The 11,521-nt window shown below is 39.8% G+C and overlaps 1 protein-coding gene across 2 annotated transcripts in view; it reads right to left on the bottom strand.

The window, feature by feature from the left end:
* The window catches only part of dnpep (aspartyl aminopeptidase), a 15,112-nt gene extending 4,218 nt beyond the window's left edge, over positions 1 to 10,894 (bottom strand). The window contains exons 1-13 of one of the 2 annotated variants that reach the window (XM_084922688.1): positions 10,767 to 10,894; positions 10,310 to 10,400; positions 8,341 to 8,429; positions 6,893 to 7,006; positions 6,397 to 6,522; positions 4,271 to 4,395; positions 3,906 to 3,990; positions 3,495 to 3,602; positions 1,419 to 1,496; positions 898 to 978; positions 449 to 609; positions 249 to 288; positions 44 to 145 (exon numbers count right to left, since the gene is read on the bottom strand). In XM_084922688.1, coding sequence (XP_084778814.1) covers positions 44 to 145; positions 249 to 288; positions 449 to 609; positions 898 to 978; positions 1,419 to 1,496; positions 3,495 to 3,602; positions 3,906 to 3,990; positions 4,271 to 4,395; positions 6,397 to 6,522; positions 6,893 to 7,006; positions 8,341 to 8,429; positions 10,310 to 10,400; positions 10,767 to 10,772 — 1,206 coding nt within the window. In that variant the 5' untranslated portion in view covers positions 10,773 to 10,894. Of the gene's footprint in view, positions 1 to 43; positions 146 to 248; positions 289 to 448; positions 610 to 897; positions 979 to 1,418; positions 1,497 to 3,494; positions 3,603 to 3,905; positions 3,991 to 4,270; positions 4,396 to 6,396; positions 6,523 to 6,892; positions 7,007 to 8,340; positions 8,430 to 10,309; positions 10,401 to 10,623; positions 10,732 to 10,766 lie in introns of those variants that run through there. The other variant, XM_084922689.1, reaches the window with a different exon arrangement.
* Positions 10,895 to 11,521: the final 627 nt, after the last annotated feature.

The raw sequence follows: 11,521 nt of genomic DNA, 5'->3' as shown, positions 1-11,521 counted from the left end.
CTTCTACAATCACACAAATGCCATCACTCAGTTCTCAATTTACCTGCAGCGGCACGTTGACCTGGCTGGCGACCTCTCTGACAACGGAGGCGGTGACAGCCGTAGTTGCGTAACGCTGGTTGCTGTTGAACTTGATTACCGGGCCCTGAAACAAAAGAAAGAAAAAAAAAAAAAAAAAAAAAAATCACACAGGAAATCAACCACCTGATGAGTCTCCTAAACTTTAAATACCAATTAAATTGACTCACCTTGTGAAAAGCCGGCCGGTGGTTCTCCTCATGTTTCTCCCTGAGAGGAAACAAAATTAAAAACATATCAAACTAGAATACAAATGAAGACCAGCGATTACAGGTTTTATCTGATCTTAATGATCTAAAACGCCTTCTCTTTCTCGAATGACCGTTTAGTGCAAATGTCTGAGAGCATGTAATCTCATGCTGATACTGACTGGTAGTTGGGGTGCACGGCGTGCGCCATGTCAGCGCTGATCATGAAGGAGAGCGGCGCCGCCTGCTGGAAGGCGGTGAGGTTGGAGGGGGAGGAGGCGAGGCGGCTGAGAATGAGCTCTGTCAGGTTGGACTGAGCGCCCTGAGCGCTCTCTGATCCCACCTACAGGAAACAGGCCACACTGTAAAAAATACACCCAGGTAGTTTCGCCTGCAGGCGATGACATCATTCTTCATCGCTCTGCCGGTTGTTTTCATGTTTTTTCACGTGAGATATCCAGAGCAAACAGCAGCTTTGCATCATCTCAGAATCACCTGCAGAGGAGCTTTTAATTATTATTATTATTACTGTTTAATTATGAGACACTAAAGCTGCTGTTTGCCTGCTTCTCTGGTATCCTGGCTGCCCCACACTGGCCCATTCTCCTCTCTAAAAGCTTGGTGGACTCACCTCCTCGTTGTCGTACAGAGTGATCATACGGACGTTGGGATCTTTAGCCAGAGAGTCTGCTGTGCAGGACTCCATCAGCCCCTGAGCAAGAAAGAGGAAGTGAGGACTGAGAAACGTGGCTCGGTGTGATTAAAAACCTCCGTCTGCTTTGTGAGATATGTGAAAAACATTTGGGAGAGTCTTTGTGAGGAAGAAATTAGCACGAGTTCATTTAACTGAATCCCAGCTTAATGCCAGTTATTTACATTTTCATTCAGAGCATTCAAATGTTAAAGCTTTTAAAGTAAATCTTTCCATTATTTTTAAACTAAACAACAGAACAAAACACATTTGCTGCATTTAACGGTGAAGAACTATAAATAAACTGAAAATATACATATAAATGTTTTTTTCAAGCTCAGGGGAGGCAGTGGGAACAAACTGAAAGACACAAGAAGAAAAAGAGAAATAAATCCTTTTTCTTTTTCTGGCCTGGTAGTAAAAGTGAAATTGTGCTTGCAGCAGGTGGAAAAGCGACTGACCCGCAGGGCGCAGTAGCAGCTGTGCAGGTTGTCCAGACGAGGAGAGTAAATGAACTCCTCGTACACGCCTCCTAAAGCCTGCAGAGACAAGAGAGGAAGGCACCGACTCACGTTTTGTTACTAGACTTACAGAACATAAACGGTCAGATTTTTAAAAAAAACAACTTTAAACTCTGTTCAATCTCATATACATAACTCACACTGGTACAAAGAGACTAAGTACCATCATAACTCTCCACTGTTTCAAATATAGTCACCAACGCTGCACAAATTTTACTCCAGCAAGTAGTCCCTATCAAACATGCCTGGAATAAGTGAGCAGAATGAGAGTCTGCCCTTTCGACCCTCTTTCATAAAACTGTTGAGGAGTTTCATTTAAACCGAGGCTGGAAGTCTCACAGAGTCCTCGAGGTGAAAAACAGAGTGTGAGGAGAAGCTCCTGTATGCCTTATAGTGTGTTTGAATCTGGAAGACTGCTTTCTCTCATCTGATCAATATCACTAAAATTAGAAATCCTGTCTCAGAGTGATGCTGAAAAAAATAACTGGTACATTTATTACTTCATTGTAACATCTTATCATTATGAAGCTGTTCTAAAAGCTCTCTGAAAAGCCTCCGGTTGATCCCAAACACATCAAAGAACTGAATTTAAAATCCTTCTCCTCACACACACACTACTCTGAAAAAGCCTCGAGTCCCCATCATTTCTTTACATTTTGCTTCCAGACTTTGCTGTAATTTTGAAAGTGCTTGTAAGCGACAATTCTCCCAACTTTCTGAAGCTCTTTCAAAGTGTTTCTTTGGACAGTGGCTGCTTTTTCAGTCCAGTCGTACCTAACCCTTTTTAGTTAATCCTTAACGCTGACCTATGAATCATTCAAGCATGAAAACTGTACCTTACTCAATTATCAACTTAGCAAAGAACCAATTTTGAATTGTATCTTCATGCAGAAAAACACAATTTGTTCCCATTTCTTTAGTTGAATCTATGAAAAATCCCAAACACAACACAGTTTGACAGACATGAAATAGTATTTTTTCACCAGCGAGGTGATTCCCAAAGAGCGGTTAGCTGAAAACTTGGTGTCTCTCAGCATGGTGTGCAGTGTGTCCTTAAAAAAAATTGAGGGACCCGGACAAGTGGAGGACAAAAAAAAAAGAAAAGAAAAAGAGAAGTGGCATATTTCTGCATGCTTCAATAAATTGCTGCGCGCATTTCATACGTTCTTAGCAAAAATATAAAGATATGAGGGGTGACTCAAGACTTTTGCACAGTACTGTACTAATCCCTGAATAATCAGAGCCCATCATTTCTTGTCTAAACTGTATCACATCAACAGAGCACTTCGCTCTCAGACTGCAGGCTTACTTGTAGTTCCTGGATATTTAAAAGTAGAATGGGAGGCAGAGCCTTCAGCTTTTAGGCCCCTCTTCTCTGGAATAAGCTCCCAGTTTGGACTCAGGAGACAGACACCATCTCTACTTTTAAGATTAAAAAGCTTAAAAGCTTCTCTCTCTCTCTATCGGTAGGTCTTTACAGTATGAAGCACACTGCTGAGAACCGGTGCTCTAAAAACTATACTCAAATTAATCTAACTTACTGGAATAAAATCAGAGCCATAGAAGCTCCGTATCAACTTGTTTTATTCACACATCTGAAATGAAACCTGACATAAGATGTTTTAGAGTTTTAGTCGCTTTAAGTTTCTCTGAAATGCCTGCAGAGTCAATCTGAGCTAACTGTGCAGACATCGCTCTCCTTCCTTTGTTGTGACAGATACTTAAGCCTACTAATGCAATTGATGGCATTTTCAAGCTAAATCTTGAGTGTGCCCAAGCCTCAGTCTGCCTTCATTTATCAGTTCGTCCACATTTCTCTTCATGGTGGTTCTTCTTGGCAGCCAAACACATGATCATTTTGGATCTACTGACCTGATTCAAACAAACTGCATGTGTTTGTCTTGGATTCTGTGCCAGCTGTCATAAAACTGATTAAACTAAAGACATCGGCCGACCTCCTGGGATCATCACTGCATTGAAAGTGACAGGAAGTCAATGGTTTACTCGCGGACTCACCGCAGGCTGCGTGTCAGCCAGACACAGCTCAAAGTCCAGCAGAGCTTCTGGCTCGACTCCCAGCTCCGAGCACAGCACCTTCACCAGCGCTGGGTGGTGTTTCTCTGCCTGAGGGGACACAAAGCACAACGCAGCATCTTTAAGACTCATGTTCGTGATGTCAGCTGAAAGGACGCGGTTTATCTTTAGCTTTCAGACACCAAATCTGATAGATCATCTTTTCTTATTCCAGAGATTACTCAAGCCTCAAAATGATCTAAATATTCGGCATTTCCCAGCTTCTGCAGGCCAAGGTATCTCAGCATTTTAAGGTATCTGAAAGAGCTTTTAATACCAATTTTTTACCCAAATTTTGGATGAATGAATGTAATCCCATTCAGGGCTTTTTACAGATCTGTAGGTTGGGGTTACCGTGCTGGCAGCAGAGGAGGCGTCTCCAGAGGACGCCGAGCCTGTCTCCAGTTCCTCCTGGACGGCAGTGGCGATGATGGGCACACTGAGACAGATGAAAGATACCGACTATAAACCAAAGCTCATCTCAAAGTCACATCAATGATGAACTAAAAATAGAACAAGAAAAGGCAATGACACACAGGCTTCCCTGCCTATCTATGACATCACGCAGATCCAAGGGTAGAATAGAAGCCCGAAATAAAGTGTTCACGGGGATTAGGTTTTATTATTTGTGCCTGTGTCCATGTTTAATATGAGCTTCCACTGTAACAAATTCAATAAAAGTGGTGCATTTCATAGAAGTGTTGCGTTTAGTAACTGACAGGTGGTTCTCCTTGTTGGGCCCGAAGGAGTCGTTGATGTCCCGCTGCAGGTGGATGGCCAGGTGAGGGATCCTGAGCAGAGGCCTGGAGACGTGAACGAGTCGATTCACCAGCTTCCCGCCACTCTGAAGTAAAAAATATGGAGTTTCCATCACATCAAAAGGACATTACATAAACTAACTGTGGGCCACATTTAGCTCGGAAAACAGGATCCCAGTTTACGGATCTACATTGATTTGTTAATTATTTTCTGGCCAAAGTTGAACAGGTTTTCCTGCATGCACACATTAAGAGGAAATCAACAGTATGGATCATGTAATCAGAAACAGTTGTGAATATGTCACTGTTGTCGAAGCTCCTACTGATTGTTATATTGTTTTTTTTCCTCAACGGACTCAACAGAAGATGATCCCACGCTGCTTCAATAATGTTAAGGTGACTGATAGTGTTCCACTGTGTGTTTTTCTTTTTCTAAGGTCTTTGACAAAAAGGTATTGCCTGTCTGAATTTTCTGAATCATGCAGCTGCGTTTTTGTGATGTTTTGCTGTAAAAAGCGATTCAACTACTCAGTCATTTAAACGGGTTTACTGTTGTGTCACAGTCTGGCTCGAGCTGACAGCTGTAGGCGAGACATTTAGCCTCTCGTCCTCAGTGGTGCGCTCGATAAATGTCATCAAAAAAGCAGCACCGAAGTTTGACATTTTATAGAGGAATGGGTCAAAGCTGATGGTCAGGCTCCGCATAGAAAGCAAACCAGTTTCCTGATTAGAAAGAAAATGGCTTCATGTTTTTGGTCATAAATTTACATACATTTTATTTTACAGAAAAATAGCTACATATTTATATCAAATTTAAGACCAGACTCTTGGGATAAAATTCTTTACCGGGTCCATGGCTCCTCATTATGTGCCAAACACGGGCTGATTCAATGTAAGATTTTGCACCGTGTACACTGGACTAAAGCCAGACTAGCTCAAATATACCCCAACCTTAGCCCTGATTGCGACCGTTGTCATCAAACACCTGCCTCTCTAATACATATGTTTTGGTCATGTCCATCCCTCAAACAATACTGGATTAATATTTTTCTGATTTTATCAAAGATCATCCAGCTAACCCTCCAACCTGTGCCCTTAACTGCTTTGTTTGGGGTTCTTCCTGATACAGTTGTCTTGCCGACGCCCCAAGCGGATCTGGTAGCATTTCTCACCTTATTGGCAAGACGCAGAATATTGTTATGTTGGAAGTCCCCTTCTCCCCCATCCTGGGAAATCTGGATCAGAGATGCTTTGCATTTTAGCAAACTCGAAAAGATTAAATTCACCCTGCGTGGGTCTATGGCCAAATTTTTAAGACCTGGCAACCCTTTTTTGACCATGTTCAGACTTTGCGGTCTCGCAACGCTCCCAATTAGCCAGCTCAGACTTTATTCTATTTTATTTTATCTTATGTTTAAGTAAGATGTTTAAGTTTAAGTATATGGACTCTATTGTGCCTGCGCCTTATGGTGGCATTTACTTACCTACTTTATACATATTTCTTTTCTCTTACAGATTTGACTTATCTCTACAACTAAGCTGACCACTCATTATGTCTGTGTTTTTTTTTTTTCTTTTCTTTTTTTTTCTCTTTTCTTTTTTTTTTCTTGGTTTGTGTGTTTTGTTTTTCCCGTGTCTGTGTGGGGGTGTGGGCTCTGAAACTCTCCACATCTCTCTTGTACACTCAGGAACTGTTATCTTGTACTCCAGGGTTTACTATTCGTATTATTAGATTGGACCCTTTCTTTTTTCTTTTTGTACACCCACTGGTACTCCTATAATTATGAGGTGGGAGTGTATGTTTCATATTGTTTTATGTTCTTCAAAAAGAAAACGGCATATTGTTCAATTTGTCTTTTGTAAAAATGGATGCAGAAACTTTAATAAAAAAAAAAAAAAAAAGGAAAAAAAAAAAAAAAAAAAAAGACCAAAACCTTACAATTGAGCCTTACAATGAATTTAACATTTCTGTATGTTATATTCTGTACAGCTTAAAAAAAACAAAACAAAAAAAAACCCCAAAGAAAACCAGACTGCACAGATTTAATAGTAAGCCACAGAAGTAAACATAAAAACAATCACGCTACCTTGACCATAACGCGGCCTGCGATGGTGAGATCGCGGTCAAACCAGGTGTTCCAGATTCCGCCGCCGTAGCACTCCACGCCGACCTGCAGGCAGCCCTGCTTGGTCCTCTTAGACCTCGGCTTCACCTGGAAGCACAAACACAATCAATAATCTCATAATCAAAAAATAAACACAATTATGATTTTTCTTCCCTTCTTTTGGTACAAAGAATTTGGATGAGGTTGCCTCAGTGTTCAGATTATTCTAAGACCTTAAAATGACTAAAACTAAACCATGTTTGTTTTCCAGACAGACGCAGCATTTCCTTTGGCGTCCAAAACTCCTAAACATCAGAGGAAGAAGCTGATAGTAAAATAAAAACCATTCCTCATGACTCTCAGCATCGGCTCAGCTTCACTCTCCTCATGTTTCAGCTCCTCCCCGCTGTGGTTTGGCTTCACATCCAGAGTGGAAGCAAAGAGCTGACAACAGGTGAACGAGTGGACGGAGTCTCACCCTGAGGCAGGGGCTGTCTGTGTGGGCGCCGATCATCGAGAAGCCGTTTCCCGGCAGGTAACGTCCACCCACCGCAAAGGCAATGAGGCTGGAGAAGTTCCTGGTCACAAAGTACTGCAGAGAGAAGACGGGAAAGACGGCAAATTTAGCACCATTGTGGTCTCCCTTGAAGCAAGACTGCTAAACATAGCCAAGTCCACCAATCAGAAACAACCTGCTTGTGATTGGTAGATTCAAATGGAGTTTTTATGCCTGCTCCTGAATATTGGATCACATCTCAACTGACAGCCAATGGAAAACTATTTAAACAGAAGTTAACCTTACACTCATGTCTTTGCACTATAGGAGGAAGCCTATGTATGCACATTTTTCAAAATAAAAGCTTCCGTTAGGAAGCTATTATGATAGGAAGCCATCATGAAATTCAGGCGTATGCAGATAAATTAAATACCCCCACTTTATTATAACTTAACAGAAATCTCAAACACATTTTCAAAATAATGTGTTCTTATTCTTTTCCAAAATTAAAAATTCCGTTAGTTACAGTAACTTGTCAGGATGTGAAATGAATGTCAGATATTCAAAGCAAAAGACCTCAGCTCTTATAGAAATTCACCAGAATATCTTAAAGGGTCATTTTTTCCCAAATAAAAGGTCCCCAGTTACTTTTGGGAAATTATGAGGACATTCAAACATATGCAAAACTTTGAAAATTAAACCCCTCGATTGTTGCAGAAAATCAATAAAATTATAGAAATTCACCAGGATAATTTTCCTTCGTATTAAAAGTCTACCTGACATATACACAACACACAAGGTAAAGGACTTCAGGATGTTAAAATACACGTTCAAATTTCAAAATAAAAGACCCTTAACTGTTATAGAAATTTACCAGGATACTTCAAAGCATAGGTGTCAAACTCTGGCCCGCGGGCCAAATTTGGCCCGCAGCCTAATTACATTTGGCCTGCGAAGCCATACCAAATTACTATTAGAGCTGGCCTACTGGTATTATACAGCTAATATATATATTGTTTAGTATTAAGCTTTGCTTGTTCCATATTCAGTTTTTCAGCAAAACGTGTTTGAGTCCATAAGAAAAGATTCATTCTTATATCTGGAGGAATAAATATATTTCAATAAATATTAATGTTAGCCCGCGACTTTGTTCCAGTTTTGAATTTTGGCCCAATGTGTATTTGAGTTTGACACCCCTGCTTTAAAGGGTCTCTTTTTCCCAAAACAAAATCTAATGTCAGATTTTCAAAACAAAAGCCCCTAGACGTTTACAGACATTTATCATGATACTTCCAAAATAAAAGCCCTTGGTTAGTTAGTGAACATGGTCAGATTTTCCAAATAAAAATTCTGAAATTTCAGCATATACAGTTGAGAGTGCAATCTTGTGCGAACCATTTAGATTTCCATTCTACTACTTTTTACCCCACCTTGCTGGCTGGCTTGATGTCCCACTGCTCCGTCTCCTTGAGCTCGATGAACCCAGCCTCCAGCAGATGCCGGCGACATTCTTCAACCACTGCAGGGCGAGAAAGCGGAGGAAACATGAAGTTTATTTGGTTTTGTTAAAGTCAAAGTGATCTATGCAGTCTGACTACATGCTGTCAGTGCTGGGCGTTGTTTGTCATGATTACTGTTCAACGCTGATTAAAGTACTGAGACAACAGAGTCTGAGTTTTAGAGACCTCACTGTCACATTTAACTACTCCTCAGTAAATCAATGGGAGCTATTTTCTACTTTTCAGTTGTTTTTCAAACTAGTGAAAACTCAGATTTTGTTAAGCCTAAAATGAGGTAGAGATGAGTTTCAGAGCAAAGACATGACTTTTAAGTGTCTATCTTTTCTCAACCAAGTGTGCGAAAGCTATTTAAAAGATGCTACCAATTCAATAATTAAATTACCAAAATAAACCAAAAAAAGTGCAAAATTTTATTACCTTTTGCACTTCATTCCTGTTAAGGAACTGAAAAATTAGTTTAATTCTTTGGTTCTTTATTTGTTGTTGGGGATAGAGTTCAGAGTTCAGAGGGCAAAGGTTGTAGACATGATGAAATATCTGTTCCATCTCAATCTTATCTCTCTGGCTCAAAGGTGATCTGAACTGCATCTCAGCTGGTTAATGCTGAAACATGAGAACCCGTTTATGCTCTGATTACAGCAGAGAGACACTCGCCGTCTTTCCTATCAAACTCAACCTGCTGCCTTCTCTTCACTGATTCTCACTGGTTTTAAAGCACAAAAGCAACAAACTGTCAGCATAAAAAACTTGGTGGGAGGAAAAACAGGTGTCAAATTTAAAATTACACCACAAAGAAAAGAGTGGCACACCCTGGACTCCTATAATGCATGTGTCATATACAACATACTGAACTGGTTGGTATGTGACTGGACCTGCTTTACTGAAGTTGTTTTACTTTCAGCTGCTTGTTAAATGAACTTTATTAAATGAGAAAACTTTCTCTTTAGAGACAGAAAATATACCTCAGTTTCCAGCTGTGCATTTATTATAAGAGCAATAGTAAATTCAAATAACTGCTTAATTTTTCAATAATTTAAATAAAAATAATTTTCAATAATAATTTCAATAGATTTTTGTTAATTTAATGGAGTTTTTTCTTGTTTTTTACCTGTTTAAGTATTTTCCATGTATTTGTTTCAGTTTTTTGTAATTTTACCAGTTCTTTCTCAGAATTTTCCCCTTTTTTAATTTTGCCAGTTTTTAATTTTGCCAATTTTCTTGTAAATGTCATTTTTTTCCTCATGAATTTGTTTTTTTTTTTGTAATGCATTTTTAATTTTTTTTCCATCTTGCTAAAATTTTATTTATATCTTTTCTTATAAATTACAAGTTTTTCCTTGTAAATTTGGTAGTTCTTTCCCTCAGAAATGGGTGGCAATGTTTACCACATGCACATTTTGTGTAAATTTGCAATATTAATCTTGAAATTTCCAAATTTCTTTTCCTCAAATCTTTAGCCACCTCATCCAGCTCCTTCTTTTTTTTCCATTTATGCATTTACCTTCTGTGGCTCTAATGTACTGCCAATATAAATATGCCAGTAAGACTCTCAATAAGCGAGCTACAACAGCCATGCACCAGTAATATTTTTAAGAAGTTGGACTTTTTCTTATTATGCTTACTATGTACTAAACATGGTCGCCGAATTAAAAGCCTGCTTCTGACAACACGGAGAAGGTTTGTAATAATACTTTATCTCATATAAACGGGTGCTGAGCTTCAACAGGACTTTAAATTCAAAGATTTATAAACGGAGTTTGGTTCGGTACAGTTTGGAACTTGGAAAAAAAAACATTCAACGCTGCCATGTACGTAAGTTCCGTATGATACATATTTTATTACATTTGAAGGGATAAATCCAGAGTTTTGCAGACTTTACCGTGATACGGAGACACTCCTCTGTTGACAAACTGCAGAAACTCTTTGGCTGCTGACTGCACGGCGTCCTTGGAGCTCTTCATGATCAGCGACTAAAGGGAAAAAAGTATAAAAAGTGTGAAAACTGTGCGCAATAAAGAACAACTTGATCACAGTAAACGAGACAGCGAAGCTAGCAAGATCTTCGTAATCATGACAAACTGCTAGCAAGAGCCAGATACCGGCGCCTAATTTCAACTTCGGACTGTAAGTTGAGTTCTTATGCAGGATCTGTTTTTGTCCGATAATGGAACTAACTATATTTTGCTAGCTAACCTAATCAGGACACCCCGAGCTTTCAACGTCTTCTTCGTCACTCTTTTTTCTTTTTCTTTTGCGACTAAAGTCAACACAGTTGTAAGTGAGGAAGCACCGCCTCCACGTGACGGATCCACAGTAATCATTGTTATGGCACGTACCTGCATTAACCGGACTTTGATATTCTGAAGAGGTACAAAGAAGACGAGCAGCGACAGATTAGCTGACAGCGGCGGAGAAAGGAGGAGAGTCACAAACAGCGCAGCAGCGACACCCAGCGGCCAGGAGGCGCAATGGAACAGTTCACTCTCACAGGACTCTGCTTTCAGACTAATTCTTTCATTTAATTATTGATATCAGTCATTACACTTTATACTGGGTCACTTTTGTGATATATTTTACTTTATTATACCCTGAATGGAAATTTTTAGGTACACTTTGCTAGTACCAAATTGGAGCCACTTTTTTTGCCTTTGGAGCTGCTTCAATGCTTCATAGCATAGATTCAACAAGGTGCTAAAAACATGACAGCATCACACAGATGCTGCAGATTTGTCAGCTGCACATCCATGATGACAATCTTTTGTTCCACCACATACCACAGGTGCTCTATTGTTGACTGTGGAGGTTATTTTAGTACAGTTAGCTCATGTTCAAGAAACTAGTTTGACATGATTTAAGCTTTGTGACATTTTCTCCCTCATAAATGCAGCTCACTGGATATTTTCTCCTTTTCTGACCATTCCCTGTAAACCCTAGAGATGGTTGTGTGGGAAAATCCCAGCAGATCAGCAGTTTGTGAAATACTCAAACCAAGAACCATGCCACATCCAAACTTAAATCACCTTTCTTCCTCATTCTGATGCTCAGTTTGAACCTCAGCAGGTCATCCTGACCATGTTTAGATACATTTGGG

The sequence above is a fragment of the Perissodus microlepis genome, chromosome 23 (assembly GCF_051167445.1).
Source record: "Perissodus microlepis isolate ML-2025 ecotype Zambia chromosome 23, ASM5116744v1, whole genome shotgun sequence".
Lineage (NCBI taxonomy): Eukaryota > Metazoa > Chordata > Actinopteri > Cichliformes > Cichlidae > Perissodus > Perissodus microlepis.
The sequence above is the reverse complement of the archived record's forward strand: the minus strand, read 5'-3'. Positions and strand labels throughout refer to the sequence as shown.